This window comes from Typopeltis vanoorti, chromosome 2 (genome assembly GCF_054136105.1).
Source record: "Typopeltis vanoorti isolate ZY-2024b chromosome 2, IOZ_Tvanoo_1.0, whole genome shotgun sequence".
In the NCBI taxonomy this organism is placed as follows: domain Eukaryota; kingdom Metazoa; phylum Arthropoda; class Arachnida; order Uropygi; family Thelyphonidae; genus Typopeltis; species Typopeltis vanoorti.
In genome coordinates this window covers 175,202,628-175,224,530 of record NC_143550.1, presented here as the reverse complement: position 1 = coordinate 175,224,530, position 21,903 = coordinate 175,202,628, and the positions used below count along the sequence as shown (strand labels likewise).

At 38.0% G+C, this 21,903-nt stretch overlaps 1 protein-coding gene across 2 annotated transcripts in view; it reads left to right on the top strand.

Moving 5' to 3' along the window:
* The first annotated feature begins 463 nt into the window (after positions 1 to 463).
* The window catches only part of LOC150109682 (acyl-CoA dehydrogenase family member 11-like), a 233,196-nt gene continuing 211,756 nt past the window's right edge, over positions 464 to 21,903 (top strand). The window contains exon 1 of one of the 2 annotated variants that reach the window (XM_090409687.1): positions 464 to 1,000. In XM_090409687.1, coding sequence (XP_090265813.1) covers positions 707 to 1,000 — 294 coding nt within the window. In that variant the 5' untranslated portion in view covers positions 464 to 706. The remainder of the gene's footprint in view (positions 1,001 to 21,903) is intronic. The other variant, XM_090409688.1, reaches the window with a different exon arrangement.

Sequence of the window (21,903 nt, the reverse complement as noted above, 5' to 3'; positions counted from 1 at the left end):
AGGGCCCCCAAACAATGAAGTTTGAATCAGACAATTTAAGGGCCCCCAAACAATGAAGTAGGTCCCCAGAGCACTCTACTGCCTCGGGAAAAAGAATCAACCAGCCAAAAGAATCAATTTTTTCATCTTGGGCATTCTAATAGCCTCCCTAACATTTTTCATTTTTGTACCTGGGAAGCACGATTTTGTCACCCTCTCGCCAATCACATCTCATATTCCTATCACATATGATATGATAGAATCGCCGTACAAGACTTAATTTTGTATTCTCTCCTAATCGAGCATTACTTTCTCATTTCTCGCACTTCTTTCTTTCGATATCAGCTGGCCTACTTATCAACCGTTTCTGCACGCGCCTCAGTTCACGTTGCGTCGTTTGTATCACTCCGCGTAATCGCTCTATCGCCCTCATGACGGATCAACTTTTCATTCTTAACATCCGTGATACTACTGTTCCTCTGATCATAACTTTTACTCTCTCTCTCTCTCTTTCAGTCGTGTCACTTTTAATCCTCTTTTCCGTTATATCCTCGGACACATTTTCACTCGTATTTTGTTCAACTGCACTTCCGATCATATTTCGTAGCATTTTCCGCGCCGCTCCAACAACTATCACTTTCAAACCAAACTCCAATCGCTTTAGGTAATGCGTACATCTTGCAGACATTGCACTGCACGGAGTCCATCTGGTTGAATTCCTTAAACAATGATGCTTTGGAAATTTTGGACAACGATGCCATTATCACAATCGAAGCCACTTTTCAGGTTTTCCTGTCAATTTAAGAACCAATATCGGAAACTACTGTTCGTGCGCTATAGCTTTAGTACAGTTATGAAAGACGACCATGAAAAGAAAACAGAAAAACAAACAAAACCGAGCTGGATTTCGTTTGCACATGCAAATCATGGATCTTTCATTCAGGAAGCTCCAGTATTGGGAAATCAGTATCTTGAAGATATTCCTTTACAGAATTACCTGAAAAGGACTCTCCCAAAAGAGGTAAGTTTCACTTATTTTGTTCTCAAAAAAATAATGCAAAGACCCGCAATTTGAGAATTCCTTTATGCAATTTTGCAATTTTCTCTCTTGTCTTCTTCATTTTATGTGAATTTTCAAATTGCTCAAATTAGTCATATGAATATTACTATAAACTTAAATTTTTCGTTGTGAATGAAACAACGCGATCTGAATTCACGATCGCAGTTAAAGGTGGTACATTTTGCAAGCGTCAGATGAAACAAATAAAAGCATTTTGAAGAAAAAAAAACACTCTAGATTATCCCCAGTGTTGTATATTATATCTCGATTCTTTATTTTAAGTATAGTTTATTCCATTAAAATAAATAAACTTTCCATATACATTTGATTGGGTATGCACGTGTGCGAGAACCAATCAATCGAAGGAGCTACCATGGCTAAACTGTATTTGTCTCCCAATTTCCAGCTATCTGTACTATTCGAGATGTGATAACAGAAGAATTCTATCTTGTCTAGCCAGTGTAGTGCAGTATTTTATTTACTTATCACATAACTCATTCTTTTTGTATGTAAACTATAGATGAAGTGCTCTTTCATGTTATCCTCTTCAGATGAATTTTTTAAATAATTATTGTTCATTTGAGAAACAGAAGTTATACTTTAATTGCAAACTTTTCATAAACTAAAATGCCAGCCTGGTTGGCTGAGTGGTGAGCGTATCCATTCTCCAGCCAAACGGCCGTGGGCATGGATGTTTGGGATTTTCTGTTAAAATACTGGTGGTGGGCAGTAGATGGCGTTGGTGGATTGAGTGGTGGAGAGAGAGACAGACAGACAGACAGCTGTAGAGTAGGTGTTCCTCCCTCGATGAGTCTTTGAACTCCCTGGAGGTGTCACGTAATAATAATAATAATAATAATAATAATAATAATAATAATAATAATAATAATAATAATAATAATAATAATAATCGTTTATTTTTGACTGATAAGTGAACAAATTTACCATGCACTTTCAAAGTTTTATTCTTCATCAAATGAGGAATGAAAGTCAGTTCTAATTTACTGGGAACAAATTCAAAGGCAATAAATAAATAAGTTCTAGTACAGACCGACATACAAATTTGTTATTGCATGATATCCATATGGACTCATCAAACCCTATTCACCGTCTACACCATCCACTACATAGTATTTTTAATTGTTAATTGCTTGTATTCTCTGGTCGATTTATATGTTTTTCGGAAGAAAAAGCACAGATACCGGGAGAGAAAAAAATCCTACTACGTCATATGGGACCAGCTGATCTACCTTCCACTGAAAAGGCACAGATAAAGATTCTGCTTGTCATGACGAGAACCTTACTCATGTTTTTTTCCTCTTCTCATCCAGACTCGAAGCATTTGTTTCAAACTCCTAACCTAAATTATTTCCCTTTTCCAGCCATCCTCAGCTGGATTATGTGCAGTGACGCAAACAGCTTTTTATCTATTATTAAAAATGTTAAAAAAATCAGTTAAAAGGTGCTCATATAGCCTTGTAGCAACGTTTCTGATATAAAATGTTAGAGTGCCAGAAAGAAAGAAAGACTGCTCGAGAATCGATCTGTCATCGATTAGAGCAGCGTTACCCAAACTTTTTTAGTCACGAAACACTTTTCATCTATAATATATTTAAGCAGGGAAGAATGCTGGTCTTGAAATTCACGCTTGCACTTGTTATCATTCAGAGAGTGAGAGGTGTGATTGAAGTCTGATTAGCGGAATAATGAATTACTAACCATTTAAAATTTCAGGTACAGGTAACCTTCGTATAACGCGGATGCATGGCGTAGCTAGAGCTGTTGCCGCCCGGAGCGGTCCCTGAGTTTGCTGCCCCTCTCAATACAGACCAAAAACACTACAAAAAATCAAAACGACGTATAGAGAAATAAATTAAAACACTATGTTTAGTTTTGAAGTAAAACTTTAATTTCAGCATTCTAAAATGTTACTTTTCTTGCTTTCTTGTTAGCAAAATCGTCGATGACATTGGCGAAGTCTATTTCATAGTAATGTGGGTAATTCTTAATCAAATTTTATTTAGAAAAATTCCTTTTACAACTAGCAACACTTACAGCAGTTGTGAGAAAAATTCGCAGTAGTATTACAATATTTGAAAATGAGTTTTCGAGACTGTATTTTAGAATTAACTGCAAAAGTTCAAAAAGGTTCAAAATGCCGCCTGGGGCGGACCTCCCCCCTAGCTGTGCGTGGATGTTAGGTTCCGCAGATGCCGTGTTATATAAATCGCATTATGCGAGTCTCAGGTCACATAGAAAAAGTAGGGGTATGTTTTCCGAAATCGTTTTTTTTTTTTAATTGTATAAACAACAATGACATATCCAACAAAAAAAAATATTTTTATTTAATTCAGGTAATTCATGTAAGTTAAGAAAACATATAAACTATGAAACAAATACATAGTATAAAAGTATAAAAATTACAAATTGTACTTAAACTTCATTGCACATAATGCATAAATGTTTTAGGCAAAATAAAACAGTGCATATTTTAATCTTTCATAGCACGAGGATTTGAGGATTGGTTAATAAACTGGTTTTGTCATGTAATCACCTGATGCATTACTGCAAAACAGTACAGTAATTCTGCCACTGGAAACTTTGAATTCAGGAGCTGATCTTTCATTTTTCGAAATATAGGTGCATTTTTGCACTTTTTTCCAATATAACCCGGATTCATCCGCATCTCGTCTGCACTATAAATGTTTATAAACTTTGAGAGTTTTTTGTTTAATAAGATTTCCATCCATAGGAATTTTCTTTTGAGGTGCAATCTTCTATCGAAATCATTAGAGATTTTTCAATTTTTTCATTAGAATATCGCGTACACTAGCAACGCGCTTTGCACTTATCGTTGACTCAGCAATAAACACTTTATCGGATTTTATGTTCATTTTGTTTGATTATTCGAATTGTTGATTCATTTAAATTCAAAGTCCCTGCAAAAACTTCTGGTTTTTCTCAATTTTTCAACTAGTCCAAGATTTTGAATATTTTTCTTCGAAGAAATTAATTTTATTTTCAATGTTGGTTTTTCCCTTTCGTTGCAGTTTTCGGCCATTACTATAAAAATAATTTTTTACGCAAAAAAGCAAGCATTACATATTGTATGTAACTCACCAGAAAATAAATTGCTCGGCTTGAGATGAACACACTTATGATTTTTAATACACTTTCCTGGCAGAAACGAGGACAATTTTGAACAATAAACGTTTTATACGGTAAACACTTGAGGTGTGTGTCATGATCCGTCGAGTCGTTTCCGACTCCTGGAGACTCCATGAACATACACTCTCCATTCCGATCTGTCCCTGACCATGTCTTTCAGAACCTCCAAGCGCACTCCAGATGCTTCTTTAATTCCATCCATCCATCTAATTCTTGGTCTTCCTCTTCTCCTGCTTCCATCAACTTTAGCAAGCATCATCATCTTCTCCAGACTGTCATTTGCTCGCATAATATGTCCGAAGTATGACAATTTTTGCTTGATGATCATAGATTCAAGGGAGCAATCTGGCTTTATTCTATCGTTGGTTTACCGGTTTGCTTTGCAGTCCATGGTATTCTTAGTAAGCGTCTCCAAACCCATAATTCAAATGCATCTATCTTCATTCTTTCACTCTTTCTCAGGGTCCAACTTTCACATCCATACAACACCACACGGAATACCATTGTTTTCACGATTCTGATTTTTGTTGTGAGGCTAATATATTTATCTTTAAAGATCTTGCTTAAATTTGTCATTTTTTTTTTTTTTTTTTCCAAGTAATAATCTTCTTCGGTACAATAACCATCTTTATCAATTCGGGATACTAGAAAACAAAATTGTTAACTGCTTCCATTTTCTCCCCATATACTTCAAAACAATTGAGGTATACAAAGTTTTCTGAATTGCAGAATTAGTTACAGGTCTATAAATGGATAATATATCCTATTAATATTTTGGGTTATTATCATGTTATGAACTTATGTTATCTGCATTTCTTACAATTGATATTTCTACCGTCCTTGTGTCTGTATATACAAGAACATATATATATATATATATGTCTGGTAGTGATAACCTGATAACCTGATGTGGCTTGATGGACAACAGTCCCGTGGACTTCGATCCCTTAATCGGTATGTAATAGTCGTGTATTAAATGTTAGCGAGCACCTGGCTCACCCTATTTAGGGTTGTACGGAGGTACCAGAATCGATAAGCAAAGCAGCTTTCGGGCGCTTATGTTTCCACCTATCGTGTTCGTCATAATTAGATGACTCTTGAATGAGTTGATTTGGATGAACAGCTGCTTTGGCAAAATAAGCAGCAGCACTGTTATGGAGGAAAGTGGGAATATCTGGAATATCGGCATCTCGATGTGAGAGAGTATTTCTTACAAACCACGGAGCATTGAAGATCATACGGAGGCACTTGTTTTGTATAACTTGTAGCTTTTTGATGTTAGTGGGGGAAGTGGACCCCAGGCTGGCGATCCGTAAGTTAATGATGGTCTGATAATTGTTTTGTAGATCCGTAGTTTGTTATCAGTGCTGACTTGACTTCTTCTATTGAGGAGAGAATAGAGTTGTACAATTGCAGAGTTTGCTTTTTTGCATGCATAAACTATGTGGGAGTTAAAGTTTAAATGGTTATCAAGTTGAATGCCTAGATATTTGGTGCTAGATCTCCATGGGATGGCTGTGTTAAAAAGTTTAACTTCTCCAACATGAGATGCTTGTCTTCTTGTGAATAGAATGGCAGTGCTTTTATCGGCATTTACAGATATTCTCCATTTTTTGAACCAGTCTTCTAAATTTGTTGCTGCAGTTTGTAATCGCTGAGTAGCTATATTAGGCCTGAGAGATCTGCTAAGAATTGCCATATCATCCGCATAACTAGCTATAGTGGTTAGTGATGTGCTAGGAACATCAGAAACAAAGATGTTAAAAAGCAGCGGTGAGAGCAGCGAGCCTTGAGGGACACCAGCAGTGATTTTTTTCAGTGAGGATCTAATTCCACGCAACTTAACCTGAATTTTACGGTCCTGTAGAAAGGAGTTAATAATTTTGGTAAGATAAAGAGGGGTGTTGGCTGCAATTAATTTGTAGATGAGACCTTTGTGCCACACCTTATCGAAAACTTTTGCAACATCTAGAAAGATAGCTCCTGTGTGCTGTTTCCAGTTAAAGCCTGTAATGATGAACTCAGACAGTCTGTGAATTTGCTGTGTAGTGCTCTGTCCAGTACGGAAACCAAATTGTTCTTTCGGAATTATGTTATTTTTATTTACCTCCTCATTAAGTCTGTTGAGAATGACTCTTTCTGCTATTTTTCCTAGGCATGATAGAAGACTGATAGGTCTATAGTTCTGTGGCATCTGAGGTGCTTTACCAGGCTTGAGAATAAGGAAAATATCGGCTTGTTTCCATCTTGAGGGGAAATAATTAATTCTCAGAATTGCATTGATAATGGCTACTAAATGCATGACAGCTTTGTGTGGGATGGCTTTAATTGTTTTGTTGGTAATTTCGTCTGGACCAGGGGCTTTTTTGTTTTTAAGCTTCTTGATGATTGAATAGACCTCTTTAGGTGAGGTGGGGCAGATATTTTCACAGCTACAAGGTTGCCAAAGCACAGAGCGTACCCTACAGTGTATTTTTTCTATGAAGACTAGATCCGCTTTTGCATAATTAGGACGGCACTGAAGTTGGAGGGCCTGAACGAGAGCTTCCGCTTTTTCATTATCTCTGTAAACAAGACCTCTTTCTCCGTGAATGGGCTGGATGTTCGAGCGATCTGTACGGAGAGCTTTAGTCAATTTCCACAGAGAATTATCTTCAGTTTTGAGACAACAGAGTTTTCTTTCCCATTGCTGGTTTCTGTGATCTTTTAAAGCGTAACGGACGAGGTTGGACGCTCTATTCAGTTCTCGACGGTCTTGCGGAGATAGCGTGTTGTGATAGTGGCGTCTGAGCCTATTTTTGTTCCTGATCAGAGCAAGGATTTCTGCAGGAAGTAAGTTAACTTGAGCTGGGGTGGAAATAGAGCAAGCTGCGGATAAGCCAGCGCGTATTTTACATTTTAGATTGTTGACTGCCGCGTCAATTTCTTCACGGGTGGAAATAGTGGGTACTGAGTCTATGATAGTGTTCATTTTAGCCTTGAATTTTGCAAAGTTAGTGTGGGACTGGCTGGGAATGAGCTCAGGTTCCTCCCCTAAACTTAAGATTACTGGATTGTGATCTGAGCTTAGCTCGTCAACCACTTGAAGTCAGAATTGATGGGAAATATTGTTAAAAATAGCAATATCCAAAACATCAGGTCTGCCGATCGCTCCGTAATGTGTTGGCTCAATCGGGCCTGCAATAACAATATTTCTCTTCAAGGCAAAGTTGTAGAGGATCATTCCGTTGTTGTTAGAACTCTTGCTGTTCCATAAAGGGTGCTTGGAATTAAGATCTCCTGCTACAATTATTGCTTCATTTGTATCTAGTAGCTGGGAGAGATCAGAGAGGAGTAGTGGTTTGCCATGGGGGTTGTACACAGAATAAATTTTTAAGCTGCCTCCATTGTTGGTATGAATTTCTATGCCTGTCTCCTCGAGGTTAGAAGTATTAATCTTCTTAATCTCATTATAGCGAATGTTTCTTCTAACAAAGATGGCAGTGCCTCCACCTCTGGCATTAAGTCTGTCATTTCTAAGTAACGAGTAGTTTCTGAGTTTGGGATTATCGCAGGGACGTAGGTGAGTCTCGTTAATGAGGAGAATATCAATTTGCAATTGATCTGTAAGTTCCTGTAATTCCAAAATTTTGTTGTTAAGACCGTTTGCATTCCAGAATATTATCTGCATAGAATTTGATGTTGAAGTCGGATTAGTCATTAATCATGGAGAAGATGACTTGAGTATTCCTAAGGAATTTGTTGGTGTCGGCCTGGCTTGGATTTGTTTTGCTGAAGGCCATTAGCATTTCCCCTAGTGAGGCAGCGAGAATTGCTGAAGAATTTTGACTGCTAGTTGCAGGGGATACCTTAGTGTTACTCGAGGAAACCACGGAAGCATAAGATTTATCTGGTGTAACTTTTTTGCGCTTTGATTTCAGGCACAGATCTCACAGTATTTTTCTGAGTGGGCTGGATTAACTCCTGTCTAGGCTTTTGAAGGTTGGATGGGTGGAGAGAACAACCCTTGTAATTTGCAGGATGTGGGCCACTGCAGTTCGCACATTTAGCAGGTGTGGTCTTTGGTTTGACGCAAGTATGTGAGGGATGGCTGCCACCACACTTCACACACTTGTAGTCTGCTCTGCATAACATTTGCGCATGCCCAAATTTTTGGCAGCGATGGCATTGACCAGCGGATGCCTTTCTTCTCAGTGGTTCGGTCTTGATAACCAAGTTGCAGACTACCTTAAGATCGTAAATTTCTCTCTGATCTTTACTGCTCTCTACTAAGACCAGAGGCATGGGGCGCTTGTCTGCTCGATACATTCGAGAAATCTTGATCGGCTCCAAGCCTTGTAATCTAAGGTCAGTAGCAATTTCTTCTGATGTTATGTTTTCTACCAAACCTCTGATGTTCTTTTCATTTTAAGTTGGTAGGTATGGTATGGAAATTTATGATCGTCCATAAGTTTGGTGAGCTGGCGGTAGTCCATTGTTGTTTCAGGTTGTATGCGGACTCCATCATCTGCGTTTTTGGCTGATGAGAACTTGATGTTATTTTTCTTCATCGTCTCTGCAAGCAACGACCATTTTTCCTTAGATCGCAAGACTACTGGTGGGATCCTCTCTTTAGGCTGTGTCGGTATATTTGTCTCTATTCTTGCACTAGATTGTGCTGATGTGTCCATTTGAGGTGCAGATTCAGGTTCTGAAGCAAGAGACTCTTTCTTTCTCTTCTTTCTGCTGACTTCCTGGTAATCATTAGAATCTATGACAGTTACTGCAGAGGAGGAATTGACGCTGTCATGTGTGAGGCTAGGAGAAAGTGCGGAGGTTTGAGGGTCTTCTGTCTCGACCTCCATAATCTGATGAACTTCTACCTTTCCTGGCCATTTTGTGTGTAAGATGTTACCAATTTGCCGAAAGATAGCTAGAAGTTCTTTGAAGGAGAGATCTTCATATGGTGAATCCATAATCTAGACTTGAAGTGGGGGAAGGACCTGCCTTGTCTCTTCAACACCGAGTGCTGCACAGGGCTGGGAACAGGAGAGGGTCTGGAAAATGTTTTTGAAGATAAAAATAAAAGTCTTACCTGCTCTGATGATCGAGCACGCTGTTGACGCTATATGAGAACATCAAACAATCACTATTTTAATTTTAATGTTGAAACGAACTCTGAACTAATCATTAAAAACAAAACTTAATCACTGCTGTAATACTACAAGGAGCGCTGATAAACACGTCTGTACTCACTGATAAACAACTCTCCTTTTCATTTTTCAAAACTCTATGTCTGGTAGTATATCTTAATCTACATATTTATTACTAGAGTAGTACTGACTTATCTTAAGGAGTAATTTGCTATTTACTTTTTTTTTTTTAACACAATTATATATATATATATATATATATATATATATATATATATATATATATAACATTCTTATCCCTTATATATAGGCGTACCTATATATTATTATTAATATTTTTATTATTTTTTTAAACTTTTACTTATTTATTTATTTTAATTATTTTATATACATATATACTTTTTTTTAAATTTTTTAATTTTTATTTTATTTTATTTTTTTATTAGATTTGATATCTTGTTGTCATTATTCCTCTCGTTGTGGCGAATGAGCCTACGTTAACAGCACCTTTGTCTGGGATTATGCTTTTTGTTCAGATAGTGAGTTATCATTATTGTCTACCACTAACTATGGGGGTTCCATTATCGGTATAAGTTTTATTTTTCCTTCTTCTTCTCCTTCTTCAATTAGGCCGAGTTGCCTCCATTGCTGTGTTGTTATGCTTTTGGTTTGTGTAGTGTTTATGATAATTTCCTTTAAATAATTGTTAATTTTTGCTAGTATGTCTGGTCTGGTGTCTCTTCCGTGTATTTTGTCACATCTGTGGGACCATATTGCATACATTGTTATTATTATGATTATTAGTTCTGTTTTTTTCATTTTTTGGTCTTCCAACCAAAATAATGTGTTTTCAGAGAATGGTTGTGTCTTATGTAGGAATTTCTGTATGGTGTTCCATACTGTGGACGTTTTGCTACAGAACATCATAATATGATATATTGTTTCTGGGTCGGGACAGAAATGACACTTCGCTGGGCCTTGTAGTGGGATTTTTTTTGCTACACACCACAGTTTTGTGGGGAGACAGGCATGGTGTACTTTATAGAAGAATGTTTTGTATTTTGGTGATATTAGAAGTCGGAAAACTTTGCTAAGCACTGAACTTAGCCTAATTTCTCCTTTTCTTATTTCCCTGTGTTGGGGAGGTGGGAATGTCACTTGACTTAATGTTTTATATAGTTTTCTTGGTTTAATTGTCAGTAAGGTTTCGGTATCTGAGTGTTTCATTATATATGTGTACCCTTCGGCTATTTCTTTGAACATTCTCGGGCTTGGTTTTTTTATATCTGGAAGTGAGCTTATAAACCTATGAGGCAAACACTTTTGTAAGAATGTTGCCGCATAGGCATGATAGGTTTTTGTGTGTGCTCGGGCTGCTGTTATTGCCCTGCCGATGAGAGTTTTCAGATGGATGTTTAGCAATGCTAAACCTCCAGCTTCAACTTCATGGAAGAGTGTTGATCTGCGCATGGGTGTTAGGTAGATGTTGCAAACCCGGGCTCTTCCTCTGACGGACAGCTGTCTAGGGCGCATTGCATTAATTTTCTTCTTTATGCCGTCATGGAGTTCTTTCCACTGTTCTTCGTGTGATTCTGAGCTTCCGATGTTGATGCCCAGAACTGGTATGTAATTATTCACCTGTATTCCTGAAGGAATCCTTGGTTGGTTTTCCCACTTGCCAATTATTTTGCAGTGGGATTTTGCCAGATTCACATTCAGTGCTGAGGCTTTGCTGAAGTCTTTTATTATTTTGAGTGTTGTGTCCAAGGATTTTTGTGTTCCTAGTTTTAAAGTGACGTCATCAGCATATGCCAAAATTTTAGCGTCACTTTCTCCGTGTATATGTGTTCCTTTGATATTGTTGTTTGTGTTAATGGCTATAATGAGTGGTTCTAGGGCTAGAACAAATAGAGCCATGGATAGTGGGTCTCCTTGCCGGATGGAACATTTTATTGGGAAAGAGGCTGAGAGATTTTTATTGATGATCAGCCTACTTTCCGCGTTTCTGTACAAAAGTTTAATCGTTTCTTTCCAGTTTACTCCAACTCCTAGTTTACTCCAACTCTTAGCCACCAATACCTGTTTCAAACAGGTATTGGTGGCTAACTGTGTCAAATGCCTTTTGAATATCTAGACCCATTACAATACATGGATTTTCTGTGAGGCTGTAATAATCGCAAATGCATTGGAGGTGCATTATTGTGTCAAGAATATTTCTTCCTTTCACTGCACATGATTGTGCTGGTGAGATAAGTTTATGGAGGTGCTTTTGTATTCGGTTTGTAAGTATTTTAGATATTATTTTGTAATCAGTATTCAGTAGGGTTATGCCTCTCCAGTTTTTTATGTCTTGTAACTTCTGTTGATCCCCGACCTTTGGTAGTAGTACAACGCCACATCCACTGAGCTACACAGGCTCTTAAATCATGCATTTATTAACAAATAAATATTACTTCTTTCTCAATTAATGAGCTTGCCACTGTATTTAAGGAACACATTCTCTGCACCACCTTTGTGTAATCATGTAAGAACATGTCAGAAGAACGCAACTTTGTTTCATCATGTGAACAAACAGTAGCGCATTCAGTATTTAATCTTGGGAGGGGGGGGGACGAATTGAGCAGACGATTTGAGAATAAGTCACTACGCATCGCATACGACCTATGACTGAGCATCTGCAATGATCGCTCATTCATAAGTAGTATAGAAATAGAAGACGCGACACAACACAAATAAAAAATGAATTTTAATTAGGAAAAGATTTTTGGAAAATTTTCTAGTGTGTTTTTTCCTTTTTCTTTTTTTTTGTGGGGGGGAGACCCCCTTCCCCCCTCTGGGTACGCCACTGTGAACGATACATATCGGTTCGCAACACGGAGAGCAAGAAGCCTCGAGTACCCGTGTACTCGAGGCTAAATGACATTCTTCTTCTTTGGTGCATCAAGCCGAAGATTGGTAATTACATCACAATCACATCACAACATCCTGTCTTGTGACCTCCTTTTTATCTCTTCATAACTCTTAGCGCCAATTAGCATCCTTACGTTATTTATATATGAAATTCTTGGTCTTCCTCGTGGCCTCTTTCCTCTAAATGACATACGAATGGCATATTAGACTACAATGCTACTTTTTCGTAGATGTGATTATCTCTATGCGTACTTCTCTTTGCAAAGCCCAACAAATTAACGTGTTCTGAGTTCTATTTATTATTATTAGTCTATGCCAGTATATTAATAATCGAAAAAATGCTAAAAATTATAATGATACCAAAGTAGTGTACTCTACAAATATGAAAATGTATTTATTTATTTATTTAATTTCTTTACTTATTAATTACGATTTTTCACGAAACACTTGTTCGCATATCACGGAGCACTAGTGTTCCTTGGAACATAATTTGGGAAAATGCTGAAGTAGAGCGTTTTCTAGACCTTTCTTCAGCTGTTTTCCAAGTTAGTCAATCTCAAGCAGTCAAGTACGTTTTTGCTCCCTTTCTCCCAGAAACTTGAGTTTTTGATTTCACATAGAAAAATTGAGTGAAAAAAATTGTTATTGTTTTAGACAATACAAGTTTACAATGTTTAGGATCATGAGACTGCAATTGTCTCCGGTATTTACTTACTGGATCAGCTGTTGGTGACCTAATGGTGGAGAGCGACTGCTTCCCCATTTCCATAAGTCTGAACTAAAAAAAAGAGCTCTGCTTACTATCTGTGTAGAATAAACACGGATTAGATGGTTTATTTATTTATTTTTTTAAATAATAAAACGCCACAGTAATCATTAGTGTCTAAATGTCTATAAATGTACCTATATATGTGGATGAAATAGTGCTAGTGGTTTTAAAGCAGTATGATGTGAAGTGGAGGTGGACGAAATGAAATGTTTAGTAGGGTGCTGTGATAGACCTGGAGATGGAAGGATGTGAAAAGGAAGCACATAGGCAAATTGGTCTGGCTAATAAGTAAAAGGTAATCATGGGCAATTTTAGTTATGGTAATATAGATTGGAATGAAGACACAGCAACTGGAACCAAAGAGAAAGAATTTCTTGGGTGTTTGAAAGACAGCTATCTTAGGCAATACGTAACAGAGGGTACACGAAGATTGAGATCTTGAAATTGATTATCTCATCTGAGAATGTTATTGTGAGTGTCAAATCTTCCTCCATTTGATGAAAGTGAACATGAAGTCAGGGCCATCGTGATCAACTAAGCAACTAAGGCAGTGCCTAAGGGTGGCAAATATAGAAATTAAAAATTGATAATTGAGTATATTTTTTATTTTATTTCTTAAACATCCAAATTGGTTTAATAAAGAGATCATTATGATACAGGAAGCCGTGAAGTTTCAGATAGTGGTTTATTTATGTGTTCACCAATTATTATTATTATTATTATGTGACACCTCCAGGGAGTCTGAAGACTCATAGAGGGAGGGCACCTACTCTACAACTCTCCGTCTTCACCACTCAATCCACCAACTACAACGTACCACAACCACCTTCATCATCTACACCAATGTCATTTACTGCTGACCACCACCACCATTAGTATTTTCACAGATAATCACCAACATCCACGCCCACGACAGGACTCAAACCTTCAGCCTTTTGGCTGAAGAGCAGATACACTAACCACTCGGCCAACCAGGGCAATTGTTTATGACAACATGAATCTTTACGACAATGAATATTTATGACAATGAATTTTTATATGGTCTTTTTTTTAAATGAAAGTGAGTTAGCCTCATACAGAAGTAACATAGTTTTTTCTTCCAGAAACTCGAGTTTTTCATCACATATATCTTGAAGAATTATTAACTGATATGAGGCCGAACACAGAGAGTCAGGAAAACTGAATTCTGATGGGAGGAATCATGAGAATCAGTGTGTAAGAGTGATAATGTTAGGTAGCTGTGTTAATAATGGGAATAATTATTATTATGGAAATGATTATGAAGAGAGAACGATTCTATGCAAATCTGGTTCAGACCTATCATGCATGTGTAACAATGTCTGCATAAGTAAGGATTTAGATAAGAACAGAGATCTACAAGTTGTCAACTGTGTCATGCAGACCACAGACAAGTGTATGCAAAAGAGCATGCAGGTAATTTATTATGTCTGTACACGATAGAAGCACAATTATATTTGTACACAATAGAAACAAAGGAGTAGAGTTTGTTGCCTCGATTCCGTAGCACAATTGGAAGAACGACGGTACATTGCGTCCTTCAATTGGAATTAGCCTAAGTTCGATTCTCGTCGCGACGGGGGGAATCTTTATCTGGACGATTTCAATTGAAGGTGAGTTAGCCGATCTCATACGGAGGTAGCAGGGTTTTTTTTCCTGGAAACTCGGGTTTTTCATCCTGCATACAGACAAATCGGCCCTTCAGAACACACGCAATTTACAGACAAAAAATACTAGTTGTGGTGGAGGTGGGCGTTGATGGAGATAATTCGTGGTAGAGGTTCGGTGTAGTGGTTGAGACAGTTGTAGGTGTCCTCCAGCGATGAGTTTTTGGAATCCTTGGAGGTGTCAGGAATAATAATAATAATAATATTATTATTAGGACCTCATATTGTAGGCATTAGTGAGACTTGGCTATCAGAAGCTGACGTACTACCTCATATTGAGTGCAAAGAGAACAGCATTTTTAGGAAGGATAGAATGGGTAGGAGAAGAGGGGGGGTGTGCTGCTAATGATATCAAATGTCTTGAATCCACTTACAGTTGAGACCTATGATGGCAGTACTAGTAAAACTGTATGAGACAGTAAGTTTGAAGCCATCTGGTGGGAGGTAGAATCCAACAAGATCAATAAATAGTAAGGGATTGTTACAGACCTTGTGAATCGGTTGTTAGTGATGAACAAATGCATCAAGAAATAAATACGATGGGTGCGCAACGAGTGATCATAATGGGATTAAATCATAATTTGGTTTAATACCTTATCCGAGTTTTCCAAGCTTACACTTGGATAAAGGATTAAACCAAATATATAATTGGTAGCATAGCCAAGTGAAAAAACTTCCATCAACTTATCTCTAACCCAGAGAATTTTAATAGTAAGGTGTGACACAATTTGGCAACTGGCATATGGAAATATGAGATCTCCATTACTTCCACTTTAGTATCACCGAATGATATAGAATCGACCGTGCGATGCGGTGATTAATACCCTTGGAGGGTAATGGATTTCAATGCTGTAGCCAATGAAGTTCCAACTGAGGCTCGGCTATTGCTGTTACCCTCTTGCCATGATCAGAGCTTTAATAGCTCAATAACACCTTATTCCTACACTGTCCTCTACAGATAACGGGGAAGATGAAAAGCATTCTTGCTTCGCCCCTTTGAGCTAGTCCTTATAAGGTATAAGGACTTTAGTATCGCCACTTCTGGGTCTGGCTCCCACTGATGTGCAGAAGTGGTCTCTTTCCTTGAGGTATGAGAGGATCTGTTTGGGGTAGGTTTTTGCCATGTCTCTGAGTGGGGCCACTGCTGAGATTATTGCTCTGCCTGTTGGTGGGATGAGCCTGTTACTGGGTAGAGCCAACGCTGAGTTGGATGATCCTTCGGTCATTTGTAGGGAGTGGTCTGGGGGATCGCCTAATTTTTAGAGAGGTCTTTACTTAAACAGTACCTCATAAAGGTTAAAACTGGTTTTGGTAGTGATCCTTCCCTTAATGCATAACATTATACATGTTTGCAAAGAGTGAGCTTTGCATTATGGCAGTGTTTCTCAAACTTCAGATATCTGTGTATCCCTTTTTAAATTTTCATTATCACCAAGTACCTCCTTATCAAAATAATAATAACAATAAATAATAAATAGATAAAATAAATAAAAAGTATATTTCATTGTAAATGTCTATTTTATTTGAATTTAGATGTACATGTAAAGAAAAAATATTATTTTAATAGAACAAAATATATAAATAAACTATAAATTTTTACTTATTTTTAACAATTTATCATCAATGAGAGGAGTGAAATTGCTTATGGTGGAATAAAATTTTCAGCAAATGTGACTCTACAGTTGTTAATTTCAATCTCAGATGTTGTTCAACATCTATAATGCAGTTCCTCTTCTTCGTCTTAATATCTACAAGGGCCGTAAATTCAACTTTGCACAGATATGAACTTGGAAATGGAAAAATTAACCTCAGAGCTTCATCTGTTAATTCAGGAAATCCATTCTGCATTTGTAGCCAAATTGACGATAACGTATTCTCCTTGTATTTATTTTTTAGGAAACCATCACAAGCTTGTTCTAAAAGTTATTCTTCTATTGGCAACAGACAATTTGGCATAGATTTGTTGGTATGGAAAGGGTATCTTATCCACTCAATATTAATGTCTAATTCAGGAAATTACTTTTCTAGATTCATTTGTAAGCTTTGTAAATGCTTCATGATAGTAATTTTCATATCATGATGAAGTCTTCATTTAGAACTTGCAAGCAATTCATGAAGAGATGGAAATGCATCAAATTCTCCATTCCTTCCCTTTCTGTGTGATGGTACAGTAGCCGTGAGTCTCCTTTTACAGGGCGGTATGGCACCACTAGTCCCCCCAAAATTTTATCCGAGCTCCGGAAAAGGCATAGGCTGATGAATCAGGCCTATGGCTGGGTTAGTATTCCTGACCGTAATCCGTGTCTGTGTTCATGATACCGGTTTGCCAGCTACTGGGATGAAAAAACCCCAGATAAACTGGCAGAAAAAACCCTGCTGTCCACGTCCAAGACAGGCTAACTTGGCTATAGTTGAGAAAGATCCTTAAGTTCCTCGTGTCTTCGACAGGAATCGAACCTAGGACACTCCTTCCCCAGGCATACGGTTGCGAAGTGCAAAGCCACTAGGCTAACCACGCAGAACAATTCTCCATTACCAACCCGCTATTGCCATAACTTCATCTTTGTCAATGTGACGTTCACTTTATCCTGGACATGAAATATAGAAATTTCCTTGCCTTGTAAAGACAAATTAAGATTATTTAATACAGTAAATCTATCTGCCAGGTATGCTAATTGACTGAGCCATATTTCCAATTATATAAATGCTTTTTCAGTTCAAAATTTTCATCAAGAAAAACTTGTAGTTCATTCGACCTGGGAGTTGGCCAAATGTGTGGAATTTTCAATTAAGAAAGGGTACATGTGGAAGTACCGGGCTGGTGAGTATAACAAGCTCAGGAGATTGCTTGGTTCAGTGCCATGGCATATAAAACTGCAAGGGCTAGAGGTTGATGGTGCATAAGAAGTGGTAAAGGAGTGTTTGAAGAAGGTAATGGCTGACTATACCTAGAATCTGGATAGTAAATCAAGTAGGGGTTAAACGGATGAATAACAGCATTAAGCTTGAGCTGCAAAAAAAGAAACAACTGTGGAGGGGAATTTAAGGAGAAATGTGACCTACAGGCACACGAACAGTATAAAGCACAGGCCAGAAAGGTAACGTGTGGTAAGGAAAGCAAAAGCTGATTATGAAAGGAAATTAGCCACGCAAGCTAAAGAGAATCCCAAAAAGTTTTTTTCGATATGCTGCAAGTAAAAGAAAACATGTATACTGCAGAATGATTTTAAGGAATACTGATGGTAGGGAGATAACTGAATTAGTTGATATAGTGGAATTACTGAGTGAGTACTTTGCAAGAGTATATCATTTAGGTGGTGATATTGCAGGAATAAAAGATCCAACAGGTTATATGGGAATTGAGGTGAATAGCATATTACAAAACCTTAATGTGAATACATCTGTGGGTTTAGATTGTATACCAACTCGGGTCTTATGTGAAGCAGCAAAAGAATTGTCAGTGCCCTTGACCATTTTGTTTAATTTGAGTCTTGGATCTGGGTTAGTCCCGAGGGGGTGGAAGGAGGGGAAAATAGTACCACTTCATAAGGGAGGTTCCAAGACTACTGTTGCAAATTATCGATCAGTCAGCATATCAGGAGTCATTGTCAACGTCTTGGAGAAAGCAGTCAAGCGAAAAATACAGGAATGATTGATGAAAATGAGATACTGTATGGGAGACAGCATGGTTTTGTGAAGGGTAGATCATGCCTCACTAACTTGCTCACATTTTATAATACAGTGACGGCTGAGCCGGATAAGGGTAATGGGTTTACAGTCATACTGCTGGACCTTGCTAATGCCTTTGACAGGATACCACATGGAATTCTAATCAGCAAACTGCAACATATGGGGATGGATATAGGGTTGGTGAGATGGATAGAGATATCAGAAAGTAGTTTATTCAGGAGTAGAGTCCAAAAGATGGCCTGTGACTAGTAGTGTGCAGCAGGGTTCTGTTCTTGGATCACTACTATTTAATTTATTCATTAATGATATCGGAAAGGATCTGAGAGGAACTATTCATTTGTTTGCTGATGATGCAAAGTTGGGTAGAGCAATAGTGAATGCACGTGATGTCAAAATTTTGCAAGATGATTTGGATAGATTGGGGGACCGGGCTAAGGAGAATGGATGTCAATTTAATGTGGCAAAGTGTAAGGTTATGCATTTTGGGGTGAAAAGATTAGCAGAAGTATGCCACATTGGTGGAACTGTACTCCAGGAGATTGACGAAGCCAGGGATTTGGCGATGTTGTGGATATGGAGTTGAAGTTTAGGGGGCACATTGCAAAAGTGGCTAAATCAGCTCATCAAATCACTTGGTTACTGAAGAATACTTTGACAAGCAGTGACAAGCAAGTTATTGTTCCTCTGTATCGAGCCTTGATAAGACCCCATCCTGACTACTGTGTGCAGATCTGGGTGCCAGGGTTTCTTCTTGATGGGGAGGAGGTAGAGAGGATCCAGAGACGAGTGACCAAGATGACAGCTGGTCTATGGAATGAACCTTATGAGAAAAGGTTGAAGATTTGTGGGTTGCAGACATTGGTTGATAGGCGGAAGAGGGGTGATATGATTGAGACATTCAAATTACTGAAGGCTTTCTTATAGGATTAATTCAGAGGATATTTTTCAGAACAGGTCTGGTGGTGGGAGGACTAGGGGCCATCCAATGAAACTGGGCAAGAGTGTGGTTAGCAAAGGTGTTAGAACTAGGTTTTTTGCATGGGAGTGGTGAATGAGTGGAGTAAGTTGCCAAAGTCTGTTGCGGGTGTCATGGCTGTGAGTCAGTTCAAGGCAAGGTATGATAGATACTGTGTGGAAGCTGAATAGTTGTTGACATGATGTTTAGGGCCTCTTTCGATGAGTCTAAGGGCTCCTTGGAGTTGCCTGTAATAATAATTCTGAATTTCAAATAAATGAGTATGGACACGAGAAAGCCAACGAACATCGGTATGGAAAAGAAGTTGTGTATGATTACTTCCCATTTCTGCACAAAGTTGAGAGAAAAGTCTGGCATTTAGAGGTCAGAGTCTGGCCTTTAATATAATTTATGATTTTTACAACTTCATCCAGAACTTTTCTTAGGTCTGCAGATATCATATTATAGTCAAAGCCTCCCTGAGTATGCAGCATGTGACGACTTGGCATCTGGTGCAACAGTTTGAATCCTTGAAACAAACCCTGTTTTAGATCCGACCATAGATTTTGCTCCATCCGTGCTTATTCTGACACAACTTTTCCAATCAAGCTTGTTTTGATGCAAAAGTGTCGCCAATTGTTTTCGCTGCACCACTTTTTGCTATTAATAGTGACACACGATATGAAGTTTCTAAAGTCTTCATATTTTCACCTCCTGACACGATCGACTTCATTCTTTGAGATTCTTTTAAATTTTTTAGTTTATTTTGAAAAAAAATTCTACAGGTTTGTCCTTATATTGATTATGTTTCAATTCAAAATGATGATTTAAATTAGATGGTTTCATGCTTTAATTTTTTAATCTTTCACAAAAATGGCACATAATGGAATAAGTTCCTCTTCATTTTCCGTCCTTGAAAATCCACATTTCAAGTAATTCATATCGTACCTACAAAGTTTTTTCATCTTCTTCCTGGTTGGCAGAAGACATTGTTGAGGTATTCAGTGATCAGTGTATAAGTGTTTCATCCTGATCAGGGTGAAATCACGAGGAACTTAAGTGTAGAGAACATAGGAGAGGATTGCTTAATTGCGAGTCAGCAGGAGGTATTTGATAAAATAAATAACCTTGATTACAATAAAGGGCCAAGAGGCTATTTTTTTGGTGATATAAATTAAGTTAAGGGGATAATAAATTCTGTATTATTTTACAGCCGGGTATGAAACTCGGAGATCAAAATCTAAGAGTTTCATGCCAAAGAACTATCGGCGGGTCCAAGCGTAAGTCATCACTTGGGTAGTACAACACTATGGAAACTCGTGTCAAAGGTGGGGCAAGATCCGTCACTATCCTTAATATTTTCTCATAATGTAAAACGCAGCTCCTAGGTGATGTATCACTGTTTTACATCACGAGGAGAGGTCACTACCCAGACCAGTTTTGACCTTTATTGAGGTCTCATCAGTGAGTAGGTAGACCTGGAACACCAAGGTTTTTTTATAGTCCTTATATAAGGACTGGCTTAAAGGGGTGAAGCAAGAATGCATTACATCTTCTGTGTTATCTGTAGAGGGCAGTGTAGGGTAAGTTGTTATTTAGCTATTAACGCTCTGATCATGGCAAGAGGATAACAGCAATAGCCGAGCCTCAGTTAAAACTTCATTGGCTACAGCATTGCCATCCATTACCCTCCAAGGGTATTAATCACTGCATCTCATGGTCGATTCAATACCAAGGTTAAGTGAAACCGAACTTACATATACCGCTACTAACGAATTGCCAGACCGGTGTACCCATATATTATTATTACTACGATAAAGGGACAAGAGGCTATTTTTCTAGTTATATAAATTAAGGGGATAACAAATCCCGTATTATTTTACAGCCAGGTACGAAACTCGGAGATCGAAATTCATCGAAATCTAAGAGTTTCATGCCAAAGAACTATCGGTGGGTCCAAGCATAAGTCATCACTTGGGTAATACAACACTATGGCAACTCGTGTCAAAGGTGGAGCAAGCTCTGTCACTATCCTTAATATATATATATTTTTACTCATAATGTAAAACGCAGCTCCTAGGAGATTGACTGAGTGATGGAGCTTGCTCTACGTTTGACACAAGTTGCCATAGTGTTGTACCACCCAAGTGATGCCTTACGCTTGGACCCGCCGATAGTTCTTCGGCATGAAATTCTTAGATTTCAATGGATTTCGATCTCCGAGTTTCGTACCCGGCTGTAAAATAATACGGGATTTATTATCCCCTTAACTTAATTTATATCACCGGAAAAATAGCCTCTTGGCCCCTTTATCGTAGTAATAATAATATATGGGTACACTGGTCTGGCAGTTCGTTAGTAGGGGTATATGTAAGTTCGGTTTCATTTAAACCTTGGTATTCCAGGTCTACCTACTCACTGATGAGACCTCAATAAAGGTTGAAACCGGTCTGGGTAGTGACCTCTCCTCATAATGTAAAACAGTAATGCATCTCCTAGGAGCTGCATTTTACATTATGAGAAAATATTAATTTTTGTGATGGATCTTGCTTCAC